Source organism: Carassius carassius, chromosome 31, assembly GCF_963082965.1.
Source record: "Carassius carassius chromosome 31, fCarCar2.1, whole genome shotgun sequence".
NCBI classification, from domain to species: domain Eukaryota; kingdom Metazoa; phylum Chordata; class Actinopteri; order Cypriniformes; family Cyprinidae; genus Carassius; species Carassius carassius.
In genome coordinates, this window is record NC_081785.1 from 435,672 (window position 1) to 451,357 (window position 15,686).

Below are 15,686 nucleotides of genomic sequence, written 5' to 3' on the forward strand. Positions count from 1 at the left end.
GACATGATACTTCAAACTCCCTGTTATATCCATCCCATGATGCAAATGAGTGAATCTCATTTTTTGCATTTCAGCAAAATATTGAGCAAATTTTGACACAAAATCTGGGCTTTTCATGAGATTCATCCATCGATAGAAGTTCATCTCGTCACATCTCAGTAAACACTGTGTCCGCTATTTTAATTTTTGCTCGCTAAAACTTCATGCGTAAACTAATAAAATCCACGAGGAACCCGGTAAAAAAGAACCAATGCAGTTCAGTGTATCCTATTAAAAAACAGAGCTGCGTCTATGTACAGCAAAATAAAAGTGCTGGGACTGACATCCGTGTACAAGTCCACAGTGAAATCTGTGAATAATACTGGTAAAGCAGAGCGCACCGCAGCGTCCTTCATTACTGCCCCGTCACTAACACTGTGAGGAAGCTCCGACGGGGACCGAGGGGTTGTGAGAGGCTCCTCTGTGCCAGTGCTGGTCTCAGATCAGTCTGGAGTTTCTCAGGAACTGAATGAGGACTTTGTAAATGAAGGAGTACTGTGAAAGTGTCTGTACCATCATCATGCGTTGCTGCCGCAGCAAGTTCAGAACAGTCGGGACGTCCAGCATCTGTCAGGAAACATCGACACGTCAGTATCAAAACAGGAGTATTTCACAGCAGTTTTGAACGGGGCCAATCCAAATTTAGATTCTGATTTATGAAATATTTTATAAGCAAAGTACGCCATGTTTATTTGTAAAGCAGATTTCACATACAGCGAGAGCTTGAGATTAAGTTTTACAAAATTGTATATGGCTATTAGAATATAACTAAATAATTGAATCTAGTGGTTGACCGATATATAGCCAAGGCCGATATATCGGCCGATAGTTAGCATTTTTCAAATATTGGCATTGGCAGATAAGTTTTTTTATTTGGCAGATGTGTTTGAGGCGGGACTTTTATTTTGGCAGCACTGAGAGCGGCAATGTCTGAGTGCACACAGTGCTTACAATCTCTCCTTGTTCATTGTCGTTAATAGTTCTGTCTAGTACAGACAGAAGTCTATCTAATAATCAAATAGAACGGTTGAACAATTAATGTATACATAAAGTATTATATTAAGCCTATTAGTAATAGAGGCAAACATTATAATACTTTCTCGTGGGTGTTACCCTGGCTGTATTTGAAAAATATGATTCCCAATGCACACAGACTTCCCAGAATACTGAGTGCCCTGTTGATGACAGTATTTGCTTTTTTTAAATTAAATTTTTTTATTAAATATTTATTTATTTGTGAAAAATACTGTCATATAAAGTATGTTTATGTTACACATTTATTTTTTAAGCCCTTGTCAAATTATTTCAAATTTCTTAAATAATTAAAACAATTATATCGGCCCCCCTGCTTTCCAAGATATCGGCATCGGCTGTCAAAAAACACATATCGGTCGACCACTAATTGAGTCTAAGTTTAACTCAAGTGTTCCATAACATGAAGCTGTTATTGCACTGATATCAGATTGATTCATTTATTTGCTACAAATCATTTACACAAAAATGATTTGAAAATCTGTATACAAAAAGGTAAATAAAATATATAAATATTGTATACTTTATATTAGATTACATTCATTATTTTACTTATTACACAGCATTTAATATAATAGTTAAATAATTAAAATGTAATAATTTTTAATCTTTAAGTTTGAGCTCAAGTCTTTAGTAATAAAGCTGTTTTCACACTGATTCATTCATTCACAATTTACACGATTTAAAAGTTGTATTAAAAAGGTACATAAAATAATAGAAAAATATATAAATGTAAAAAATAAATACGTATTAATAACATTTAAAATTAAAGAATATAAGTATAATTAAAAATATATATTAAATATAAAGTATAATTAAAATAAATAATAAATAATGGAAAAAAAAGTCTTTAGGCTTGAAGTGTTTCATAACATGAATCTTTTTTTAGTTATTCACACAAATTATTCGATTTTCTTTTTCTGTTAATCACGTTTCAAATTAAGATTTAATTAAATCATATTAATCAATTATTAAAATATTTAATAATTATTAAATTAATTTAATAAATGTTTTATTTTATTTGTAAGTTTAATTTCTTTCAGTAGATTAATAAAAAATAGACATTAAAACAGTTCTTTTTAAAACAAATATTTTTCTATTGTGCTTCCAGTGAAACGAATTAAGCAACCCCATACACCAGATTTAATTTTGATGTAAATGAGGCATTCGAGTAGTCTGTTTAATGTCTCAGTCTTAAGAAAATTGTGAAATGGCATTTTTAGTGTTTTTTAATGGCTAAATGATTATGCCGAGGTGCATAACGGCACCACTGTCTGTCCTTCCATGCCTCTCGGCTGTGATGTCGCCATATTAAATGTGTAAACTAGGTCTAAGTGCAGTATAAACCTGTCCATCAGTCACATCCTGACATCTGCAGAGACTAGCAACCGTGTGTTTGTAAGCTTAGCAGAAGTGTAGCAATTTAATTTCTGCCAGTGGTAAGCAGTGCATGTCCTTTACCCTGGTAACTGTCACAATTCTGTCCTGAAAAGCTGGTCAAATGCACTAAATCTCTCATGCATTCATGCCACTGTAAGCATGTACCTCATTATGTTCCAGACAAGCTATCATGATCTCAGACAGGATGACCACACCAGTGCGTCCCACCCCTGCGCTGCAGTGCACCAGGACGGGGAGGTTTGTGTTCTTTGGGTCGCTGGAGCTGTTGGTGTGTCGCCTCACCGACTGGATCTCCTCCAAGTACGCTGAGACACAGAAATAGAGTGCTTTAGAGAGCCACGCCAGGAGAGAAAACACAAAGCTGCACAACAGAAAGAGGTCAGCTGAGGGACACGCCACAAGAACACTCTTCTCGAAGATTAAAGTCATGCATGATACGAACATCATCAAAACATGGTATCTTGAATCATTATAATGGTGCTAAAAAACACTGCTGGGATGATCTTAAGCAAATTTAACCAGTCAAGTTTTACTCCAAAATCAGAAGAAATTTGCTTTTATTTTTTTGATATTATTATGCTCAGAATTATATGTAATGTTAGTTAATTATAAAACTAATGATAATGTACAAAAATTTTAATAAAACAAGATTTTGTGACAATACTTTCAGGCACAGTGTCAAGGAAAGATAGATTATATATATATATGTGTGTGTGTGTGTGCGTGCGTGCGTGCGTATGTATGCAAATTGTTTTGCATTTTATCATCATCATTATATTAAAGAGCAATTATTCTGTATGTATATATATATATATATATATATAGCATATACAGATTAATTGCTCTTTAGTATAATGCTACAAAAAATTGGCTTAAGAAAAATATGCATTATGTTTTTCTTTATAATATACTGATTAAATATAATTGCATGTATTAATGCACAATAAAATATGTTTTTAGGTATACATATTTTAGGTATATATGACCTGGAAAAATAAGCCGAAGATGTTTTGTGACCCAGTTTACCAACTGCAGCATTTCTTACTGCACAAAGTTAAAGAGTTTAAGAGAATACTTTCACTTTTCTTTCTGGTTTACCAAACCAGTAGTTTGTCCAGACACTAATGTCTTTATCTTTTCACATGCAGATCCTAACACCATTTGTGATGTCCTGTCTGCCAAAAGCAGTACATTTGATATAAAGAAAGCCTCTTAACAGGGCTGTAGTTACAGAGAAAGCCTTTGAAGTCCTCGGGGCAGCCGTGGTCGGGCCAGTCGGTGTACTGCAGGTGCCAGACGGTTCGCTCCTGTCCCGTCAGGAGGTGTTTGATCTTCAGCCCCGTTGTGGCGTAGCACCCAGAGTCTGTGCGGAAGCGTGTGGTGATCTTAAATCGCCCGTATGTAACCGTGTTGTGACGAGAGCCCAGACGAGGCCAGTAGCGGAAACTCTTCTCTCGACCCCCTTCCTGCAGGACGGGACACAAAACAATGACTTACACATCAGATTCAAGAGTGACACCAGTTAATGTGCACGCAGAGATCTTTCCACCGTCACCTCCTCTGCTGTAACCATTGCGATGATGGAGACTCCTTGTTCCCAAACCATCTGCCAGAAGTCTTGGCAGGTGCTGGAGAGCGGACCCTGAGACGCGATATAACTCCACTCTTTCCCTCGGACAGTAACCTGACCAACACAGCAGCAGAAAACACAACATGAGCGAGGATTCGTCTGATTTAAAGCAGCACAAATATAGCAGCAATTATTGGTGTTCAAGGACTTTAAGACTTTTATGTGCATGCATAAAAAAAAATATGTATAATTTAGCAAGCACCAATGAACCTAAATCAGAAATCAAGATTAAGGTATATTAGAATAGAAATAATTTATTTTTAGATGCATGTGCTTACCTAATTTCAAGAAGTTTAATGGTTTCGTTTAGAACTCTTCGAAAAATAATGCACATTTTTATGTCAGATCTCTGTAATTATTTTGATGCTGCATGATCAGGCATAATAATAATAATAATAATTATAATAATATTAAGAATATTAGCTTGTAATTATATTTTTTTTTATGTAATAATTATTTTACATATTTATATTAACAATTATTTTATTTTTCTAGTTCATTGTGTTTCAATGGTGGTAGTAATAATAATAATAATAATAATAAAAATAATAACAACAATGATAATAAATTAAACTTACAATTAACGAAAATAAATAGCATTTTTCTTCTCCCAAATAAATTAAATATTTATTTTGATTTTCTTATTTAATTAATTTTATTTATTTTTTTGACTACTTCAGCATGGTTCAAATTACAATTTTAGGACATAAAAAAATAATAATAATTATTATTATAAAACATATTAATAATAATTATTATTACTATAAAACTTATTACAAGATAAGTTATTTCCTAAGATTACAGTGTTTTGGGACACAATATTAATAATATTGTTATTAATAATAATAATATGAATAAATAAATAAACAGAACTGATATTGTTATTATTTTAAGAATCTTTTTCTCTATAAGTGTAATAAGTCTGTAGTCATCCATGCATGATGATGGTCACAGATCTCGAGCTCACCCTGATGTGCGAGGCGTTGATGTAGCCCGTGTTGTTCTCTTTGGTGGGCACCAGCTCCACACGCGTGTCATCGTAGGGCAGGACGTCCTGAAAGCGGTTCCTGTCACTGTTCTCAGGCATCAGAGCGAAAGTGCACTCGCAGTTGGGCCGCTTCTTGGGCACCTGCTCGTATTCGGTGAACACCATCCCCTGCTCCATGCGCTGCTCCAGTATCTTACACTGCAGGAAACACACAGGAAGTGAGGTATGTTAGCACGCTAACATTGAGCACAGATGTGTCTAAGAAGCCAATTAGTATTTCACTTGCTGCAGCACATTAATAAACAATCTGCCCTCAACTGAGATTCTGCTTGATGCGATGATGATTAATCAAAACTCGATGTTATATTCCATAGATTTGATTGATTTCATTAATTAACAATATTTATAATAAATAATACATTAACATATTTAAAAATATATCTCAGAATAGTTAACACATTTTTAAAATATTAGAAAATAAATGATAATTTATAATATAATTTTTACGATGACTACAATACAAATGTTTTGTATTATATATACGCTTACAACAACATTAAATGATAATATAATAATTGTAATATATAAAAACATTTAAAACACAAAAATATAAATATTATATATGCAATAATATTTACGATAATAAGTTATAATAATGTAATGATTAATACAGTAATAAATTTTAACTATACACACACACACACACATACATATATATATATATATATATATATATATATATATATATATATATATATATATTAGTGTTGTCAAGGTACCAAAATTTCAGTATTCGGTACCGATACCAGTGAAAATCCACGGTACTCGGTACCAATTTCGGTACCAAAGCAAAACACAAAAATATGCTAATTAAAAAAAACTTTTTATCACTAAATGTAAAACCAATGCCATTTTTTATACTTATTTACAATTGTATAAAGTTTTTCTACAAGTTATATAATTATGAAAAACAGTAAACAAGTTTCACCAAAGTTTATTTTGTTTAAACACATTTTATTTTTTGGTAAATAAAGGGGATTTGCTATTAAATTTAAAACATGGAAGACATATTGTGTGATTTATTTCTTTAAAAAATAAAGTTTTATTAATTTTTTCAACGATAGTAGCAGTATCACATACATTTGACTAAATAATAGTAATATTTCTAGCACAATGCCTTTATGAAAAAATTAACTTTTAATAAATGCATATTTATCATTTTAACTGAACTTAAGACGTTGTGTTCGGTCGAACTGATTTGCTGAAATCAAAACGGAGACGGTAGTAGATCGGCGCCAGCCAATGAAATTGCCATTTGTGCATTAGCTCCGCCCACTACCGGAGAAACCGGCATATCTTCAGCTTGTTCTAAAAAGCTGAATAATTCTAAATAAACTCCATTATTTTGACAGGAGAAGACAACAAAGAATATAGTTAACATGTAGCACGTCGATTCAGCGTGGTAAGACTCTCTCTCTCTCTGTGCATGTGTGAGAAACAGCGCTATCAGTAAAGCGACGGTGAGTTGTGGGCCCTCACACAGAGTTTACCGTTCGGCATAAACAGGTGCGCTGTGCGTCCAGTGAGATGAAATAACACAGGTCACCTGATGAAGAGAGAACTCTGAAGCGCTAAGTCAGTGTTCAGCGAGTGAAAATGTGCTAATCTTATATTAGCCTTGAACACACACACTGGCGAGTAAAAAATAAGAATTTATTAGCCAATAGCTAGCAATAGACATCATTTAGTCGCCCAGAGTAAAATTTAGTCACATATGCGAGTGATTTACTCGCAATTGTAGAGGGTTGTTTTGACGGGTTGCCGTGAATACCTTTAAATTGACACTGGTTTTACTCAAATGAAATGGTAAAATGCTTGTGAAGTGACCCAGAACAGAACTGATGATGTTGTTTATGTATTTATGTCCTCACTGAGACGACATATATTTCAACCAACTTTTGTGGCTTAACATTTACAGATACTCGTCCATATGGAGATTTGATTTGATTAATTTATGCTAACTTTGACTAATTCCCTGACTGTCCATATTAAAATCTAAGTTTCATTTTCATGACTGGATTTTGAGATTCCGTCCACGTTTTCTGCTTCGCGGAAATCATAGCGATGTATGCGTCCAGAACCGGGTTTGAACGGGACCTCGGTACCACCGGTACTTAAAGAAACCTGGTACCGTGACGTTTTCATTTTTTAGTACTGAGTTGGTACCGAAGTACCGGGTCTTTTGACAACACTATTATATATATATATATATATATTTACGTTTTAAAAAAATACTAAAAAACATGATTATTATATATTACAATAATAACAATCATAAAAATGTTCTAATACTGTAAGATATTTAGATAGTAAATTACAGCAGTATATATATATATATATATATATAAACACACATTTTTGATGACTTTACTATAAATGTTATAACTATTAAATACATTAATATAATTAAAACATATTTCAGTATTCTTATTTAAATATAAAAATTCAATATATGTATTTATTAAAAGGACTAATTCTTAAATTTTTTTTTTTTACTAAAAATGGGAAAAATATCAATACTCAAACTACAGATCCAAGCCTGGTTAACCCAACGTCATTGACCATTAAAAAACTAACTAACTAACTACTATTCGACTAACCAGAAACCAGAAGCAGTACTCACCCGCTCATCATTAGAGGCGTTCTCCGGGTCGTCCTTCCCTTCATCGGGCAGAGGCATTCTGGACAGGGTCAGGCCGTTGAGAGCCGCCATCTTCAGGGGACCCACCTTCTTGACCTCGGGGCGTCCTTTCTTCATTCCCTTCATCCCCGGAGCGAGAGAAAGACACACACACACACAGAGAGAGAGAAACAGAGAGTCTGAGGATCAGCGTCTGAGAGACACAGTGGAGCAGAGCCACAGAATGCAGTCGTTCTGGTCTGACGGCATGTCGGGCCACATTCTTCAGGTCACACGTATGAAGTCAAGTGCTCGGCCTCGCCCAGTGTGCAAACACCCGAAATGAAAATAAAAGCAACACCAAGCAATCACAAGTCAGTTCACATTTCCTTTCACAGCTGAGTTGAACTGATTATTTCTATATCTGTGACTCGCTAATTAAAGAGCAGCGTGAACATTCTGCAAAACATCTTTATTTATGCTCCACATGTTAAAGTACTAAAATCTTATTTTAAGGTTATTTTAAATTAAAAACTAAGTATGTGAAAAAACAGTACAGCACTACACATTAAAACTAATAACTAGAGAGAAAAAAAAGTATATTTATTGCATTAATACTAAAACTTGATGAATTACTACAGACGGGTGAAAGGAATCAGTATTATTTTAATACTATTATAATTATTTATATTTAATCATCATAATATTATAATGATTTTTGAATTTTATTAAAAAATGTGTCATGTTATACACACACACACACACACACACATATATATATATATATATATATATATATATATATATATATAATTTATTTGTATGTGTGTGTGTGTATATATACATATACATATATAAATATATATGTGTGTGTGTGTGTGTAACATAGAAAAAAAAAGAAAATTAATCATTATAATATTATGATTATTAAATATAAATAATTATAGTAGTATAAAAATAATTCTGATTCCTGTCACCAGGAAAAAAATGTTTTTTTAAATAACATTATATATATATAAACATTTTAGCTTTGGTATAACTGCATAACTGAAATGTGTTATTAATGGAAGGAGGAGGTAGCATTTAGTTCCTGGTTAAAGCTCGCTGCATCTAATTGTGACGCTTTTCTTTAGTGAACACCTGAAAACACTCCTGAAGATGCTCACATAATGACGTAATGATCTCATCTGGGTGGCTACACAAAATAAAGACGCCTTACATTGTGCTTATTATACTTTGGGCTAATTAAAACCCTGCGTTTCTACATGACAAATTCGACAGTAAAATAACCCTAAAACAGACTAAACAGAAAAAAATATATAAATTAATTACAAATTTGTATAAATTATATGTAATAAATATTTTTCTTTTTTACATTAAAATATACCCCATAATTGTAATAAATTATAATTATTATTATTTTAACTAATAAAAATGCTTAATATATATTATTTTTGCAAATTACAATTAATTTTAAATACTTAATAACATAATTATAATTGTAATACAAATGTTATGATAATTTTATGCTACACTACAAGTTACAGTAATTTTTTTTTGCATATTTAATCTTATTTTTTCAGTATTTTTTGTGATTGTGATTTAATTCTGATCTTTAAGTAAGGTTCATAAACTTTTTTTTGTCTGACAAAGTCTACATAAAATTGTTACTTGTAGTAGATTTTTCAAGTTAATATTTAAATCATTTAATGACACATTTGCATATTCAGTTCTGAAGCTGGGTAATGGACACATTACATACATGTAAATACATTAAATACAGGTTACAATAATAATTATGTCTATTTTTCGCTTTTCAGTTTTTCTTTTTCACAATTCTGATTCAATTCTGATCTTTAAGTGAAGTCATAATTTTAAATTCGAGTTTTATCTTGACTTTGAAGCTGGACTTCAAAGTGGATTTAAAGCTTTAAAATAATATAAAAAATAATAATTTTAAATATTTATAAAAATGCAGAATACATTACAATTAAAATAATTTGTATAATTATAATTTATCTAGCACTTATTACTCACTTATTAGGGGTGTGAGCGTTCGCAAAATTCATGGTTTGGATACAACAGGGATGTCACAATTTTCAATTACGATTTTTATTATTTTTTTAGTTTATTAAAAATAATCATATGATCTTAAAAAAATTGAATTTGGAAGGCCTTTTGCCGATTTTATCAATCGTTTCTTATTTCTTTGGTTCCAGCGTGTTTTATATTTATAAACTTTGTGTAAGATATTTGTTATTTTATATTGGGCCTATAGCATGGTGTATTTGTATTTGCATTGTTAATAAATTAAACATTTTATGTGTAATGTGAGTTTGTCGTACTGTTTTGTTGATGTCAGCTGTTGCTGCAATTCGAAAGTGAATGTAAAATGCGTGCAAGCATTTACAATCTATTTAAAAGCGAAAACCATCACAACCTGGAGTACATTATATTTCACACATTAAAGCTCTATTTTGCTCAAATGTAACAGGATTACTCTAATGAATCATTTGGTTTGTAATGTGTGCCGAACTGAAAGCCTAAAACAGAACGGTTCAGTACGAATGTGTGTATCGTTTATGTCTTTGCATTTTTTCAAACATTCAAACTCTTAAGGTTTAAACATTATGTGCATATGCAAATAAATCTCAACTTAGTGTAGGATGCATTTGCAAATGCATGTTGATGCATGCTGATGTTTAAGTGAACTTACGGCCGGTGGAAGACCATCGATGTTTCTTCTGGGAGGTGGCACGTCAGAGACGGGTCTCTTATAGACGTCCCTCTTCTGTCTGAAGCGTCCCTGTCCGCTCAGATCTCCCTCTGATACTGAGGGCACCATGTGTCCAGGCTCTCTCAGAGGCGGCAGCTGCCCAATATCTTCTGGTTTGCGGATGATAGGATGGGGCTGGTACGCCAGAGGGCCTGTCGGGACCGTCTCCATACTGTGGCTGAAGGGATAAGCGGGTGGATCTACGAGGGGCCGTCCCATCGGGGTCATGTGATGCTCGGGGCCGCCCGCAGCATCCTGAGACTGAGGTGTGTGTCTGCCGCTGTCGTCTTCGAACTCTTCCTCCTCACCGCTGCTGTGCACCAGCATCGTGGCATCGGACAGGGATTTTTTGTGCCTGTAGATGACGTCCTCCTTGATGACAGCATCCTCTGGCTTTGTGACCTCGAGGACGATGTTGATGTCGGAGCCGGATTCTGCAGGTTGCATCGTCTGGGCACCAGGGGGCGGGGTCTCAGCTGTAGATGCGGATACCTGGGGAGTTGATGCAAAAAATATCCATGAATAATAAAACCAATAATGCATTTTCTTAAATATAGTTAATTTAGAATCTGAGATCACTGCTAATAATTATATAAGAATTAATTATAATCATTCCTAATGAAATATTATTAGAGAATTTGCGAAATGCTGTTGAAAAGAGCTTTAAATCTCACTGAAGATGCACATCCATGGGTGGTTGATGCATATTCATGAATTCATTCAATATAAAAAATAGAGTCTTATATTATTAATAATTACGCAGGAATTATTTAATTCATTATTTATTATTAATTTGCAAAGTCCTGTTTAAATGTCTATAACATCACACCGAAGACACAGATATAAAATAAAATTGATTATTCAAATATAGACTGATATAGAATATGCGTACAGTCACTTAAAATATTTTTGGTGACATTTTTAATCTCAAATAGCTCAATCTAGAATCTGATATTAATTATAAATAATTACAATTATTGAATCTATTCTTAGAAGTCATATAAGTAATTATTTAAGAATCAGCAAAACACTGCTGAAAACAATTGAAAATGTGTTTAATATCACAAATTAAAAATTAAAAAAGTATATCAAAATTTTATATATATAATTTGATATATATTTTAATCATATAATGATGCTAATAATTATATAAAATATAATATATATAAATATAAATATATATATATATATTTATATGTAACTATATATTTATGTAATTATAAAATATTAAATTATTAGGATTCCAATAAAATTTGATATAAATCATAGAATTAACAAATGCTATTGAAAATAGCAAAAAATCACATTAATTAAAAAAAAATAATCTTTATTCAGAGTTTAATTTACATTATAATAATTAATTACAGAGCTAGGATTCTTATATAACTAAAGGTGCATCAGTTGAAGGTGCAAACACTATTGAAAATGGTTTTAGATGTGTATATCATCACACCTTCCTCTCCTTCAGCCTCATGTTCTCCAGGCCGTACGCCAGACTGGCGATCTCGATGGAGTTGCGTTTGTGCATGTGAGGCCGTCGGGTCGTGACGAGCGGCTCACTCACTTCCTGCAGCGAGTGAGCCACGGGCAGGCTGTCCTCCTGGAAGGTCTGCACCGAGTGATGGACGCGGCGTGTGATCAGATCCGGGTTACTGCTGCTGACGTACAGATGGCGGGACAGATCCGGGGTGCTGTTGGCGGGTCGAGGGTGAGGGTAGGGATATGGCGGCGGCGGCCAATAGACCTGATTCCTGATGATGTTGGGCGGAGGATATTCCTGCGCCTGCTGGACGTTGGTGAGCTCGGGGACGCTGACGGCTCCTACGACAGGCCGTCTCTCGGTGGGATAGGGGTACGGGGAGGGGCTGTGGAAGCTGTAGTTGAGGTGGAAGGGGTACTGGCCCGTGCCGTGCTCCCGGATCTCCGGCTGGCTGTACACGAGCGGGTCGGGGCGGCTGTAGGCGTACGAGTTCCCAATGTTGAGGTTCCTCATGGAGTGGCTCTGGCACTCGGCTGGCGGGATCATCCCGTGGTTCTTCTGCCTCATGACGCTCTCGTAATCAGGCGTGGCGCGGTAGGACGGCGGGATCAGGGCACTGTGCCGGTGGGAAGGCACGTAGTCGGGCCGCATGAGGTCACTTCCTGTGATGCTGGGGTTGGAGGACATGGGCGAGGGCTGCAGGTAGTGCTGCGGGTTGTTGAGGGAGCTGGTGCTCTGTGCGCTGTAAACGCTGCCGTTACGGATCCGGCCGTTGTACTCGTGCGGAGAGCGGTCCAGACTGGTCTGGGAATGGTAGTAGAAACCGTTCTGGTTGTTGATGTACAGATTATCTGTGGGATGTACAAGAGAGCTGCTTCAGTTCTTGTTTATTATAATTTTATTATATACAAATATCTAAACTTTCTTTAAATCGAGACACATTCACTTGAGAAGCAAAATCACAGTCGTTGCAAGTCATTAGGATGCAAAAGTATGGTTAAGTTACATTTAAAATAAAAAGTTTTTTGAAGTTTTTGATTTACTTTTTTGGCTATAATTTTTCTTGATAAAAAAAATGAATGAATTTTTGTCTTAGCATTTTTGTCTTTATCCAATACAAGCTTAAAATCGGAATAAATAAATTTGAGAAAAATGGCATTGGTTATTTTCACAATTTTTTTTCCTTTTCACCATCATTTACCATATTTTAATATTTATTGAAATTGAAATTTTTGATTTACTGTCTACAATTTACCTTTAAATAAAACACAATAATGGTTTTCCTAATATATTTTCCACTAAGATAAATTGAAGTGTTTTCGTCTTGTTTCCAAGTACAGATATATAAACTCTTAAATCAAGATTTATTACCTTGAGAGGACTTAATATCTGACGTTACTTTGCTTCTTGATTTAAGAATGTTTAAATATTATATTAGGTCTTCTTTTCTGAAAAGGCATTAAGATTATTATTAAACATGCTTAAAACGAGTCAGAACAAAAAAGTCATTTTGCTCTTGATTTAAGAATTTTTAGATGCAAAATACTAAAGAAAATAATTGTTTTTAGAACGGACAAAGCATTTTTGGCCTGTTGCTGATGGGACATGTTCTACCTTGTGAAGATGTGTAGGGTTCGGTGTAATGGCCGTTAAAGTGCATCTGAGGTGGCATCATGTAGGGCTGTGGTTTTGGCTGCATCAGAAGACAAAACAAAAGCAGCATTATTCAGCTGGACACATTAACTCTGTCCCAAACCTAGTGAGCTGCCCCTCTAGACTTTGCATCACAAGTCATATTGATGAGCAAAACTGTTGTACAGTCATCGAATAACTGGTTTAATGCTGACCAGAGACATTCTCGTCGAGGACCGTCGCCTCACTGTGTTTACTGGAGCAGGCTGCGTCTGTCTGTAATAAAACACAAAACAATAAAAGACAGGTGTGAAATAAACCAGAGTATTAAAGCTCAGCGTTTTATGTCACATGCACTGTGGTACTATGGTGCAAAGTCAGGGTTTGCATTTCGCAAAGCATTTAATTTTTGCACTGTGACATTTTCATGACAACTCTCAGCCACATTCTCAATTTTATATATATATATATATATATAAAAATAAAATACTTAATGATCATAAAATAGTCAAAGTTACTTTAAAACAGACTAATTACAGACAAATTTTGATCAAATAAATGCAGACTTGATGAGCAGAAGAGACTTCTTTTAAAATTATCTGCAGTGTCACATTGCCATTTTTATGAGAATAGGGGATTTTTTTACCCACATTCTCAATATTTAACATCACTTAGATGCTGTAATGGGAAATTATTATAAAGTTAAAATATGTATTTTTTTTTAAGTAGTATTTGATTTACTGTCTATAATTTGTCTAAATAAAATAAAATAAAATGAAAATTTTACTTGCATTTTACTTATAATTGTAATTTTATTTTTTTGCTGTGAAATGTGAGCTGGAAATGTTGTCATGTCATTCCTTTGGAGAGTTCTCAGGAGTTTTCTGTCTCTCTGAGCAGTAATGCATCGACGCCCTCATGCAGTCAGGCTCACCCCTTGTCAGCAGGCACAGAGGGACGAGAGAGGTTTGGAAAACGTGGAAAAGAAAGAGAGAGAAAGGACCTCTGGGAGCCTGCAGAGTTTGGGCCGTCAGAAGGGACTGATTGTTTAGTCACAACATAAAAAAAAGTTAATTTAGGGAAATAAAAAACTAATGACTGGCATCTTTAGCAAGCTATAGAGTTCTTTAAATTGTATTGGCCACAACCAGTGCAAAACCAGCAAAACACACACACACAAACACAAACTTACAGACTGCTGTTGTTAATTTTGTAAAACTTGTGCCGCGCCAGCCACATCCTGCACACATATTTGGACGTCTCCATGTCCTCCTGAAACGAAGCCAGAACATTTTTACTGAATCAAATCAGCCCAGAACACTGCCTCATGTGTCTCAGGGCCTAAACTAGCGGCGCTCTTAGTAGGGCTGTTAGTATTGTTGCTATTTTAACTGACATAGAGACACGTTTCAAAACATTTTTGTTTATTGTTAAACGCCAAACAGCAACAAGAACATGCGTTTTCCAATAATTTTTTTTTAAGAAATCAAAGAGTTCTAGCATGTATTACACATGCATTTGCGCGCGACTTTGGACAGCAGCGGAAATCTAGATTGATTAACGCTTACCGTCAAAAACGCTTAACGTGGTTTAATGTACCAATACAGTGATATTAACAGACCAAACTCACTAAAAATCATACTAATAAAGTATACTATCTATAAACAAATCAGATAAGCCCTGAATATGAATGCAAGTCGTTTAATAACACGTTAAGCCTTATGATAGTTTTCTATGGGAGGAAAAGGCTTAACATGTTATTAAACGCGTAGAATTCATATTCAGGGATCATCTGATTTTTTGTAGATAGTATACTTTATTAATTTGTTTAGTGAGTTTGGTCTGTTAATATCACTGTATTGGTACATCAAACCACGTTAAGCGTTTTTCACGGTAAGCGTTTTAGAGTGTCCCGATGACCTCAAACTAGATGTATTGCCGCGTCACAGGAACCTTTTGCAGCAAATTTTGGCTCGCCCTTTTCATTTGGTTGAAAGCCGAAATGTTCCCAAACTGGCGACGTGACAT

At 34.4% G+C, this 15,686-nt stretch overlaps 1 protein-coding gene across 1 annotated transcript in view; it reads right to left on the reverse strand.

Moving 5' to 3' along the window:
• Positions 1–218: 218 nt before the first annotated feature.
• LOC132111254 (tyrosine-protein phosphatase non-receptor type 21-like) overlaps positions 219–15,686 on the reverse strand; it is a 33,111-nt gene continuing 17,643 nt past the window's right edge. The window contains exons 10-20 of the mRNA XM_059518398.1: positions 14,851–14,930; positions 13,874–13,934; positions 13,641–13,719; positions 12,000–12,877; positions 10,487–11,038; positions 7,774–7,911; positions 5,070–5,288; positions 4,028–4,156; positions 3,704–3,938; positions 2,617–2,777; positions 219–606 (exon numbers count right to left, since the gene is read on the reverse strand). Coding sequence (XP_059374381.1) covers positions 478–606; positions 2,617–2,777; positions 3,704–3,938; positions 4,028–4,156; positions 5,070–5,288; positions 7,774–7,911; positions 10,487–11,038; positions 12,000–12,877; positions 13,641–13,719; positions 13,874–13,934; positions 14,851–14,930 — 2,661 coding nt within the window. The 3' untranslated portion in view covers positions 219–477. The remainder of the gene's footprint in view (positions 607–2,616; positions 2,778–3,703; positions 3,939–4,027; positions 4,157–5,069; positions 5,289–7,773; positions 7,912–10,486; positions 11,039–11,999; positions 12,878–13,640; positions 13,720–13,873; positions 13,935–14,850; positions 14,931–15,686) is intronic.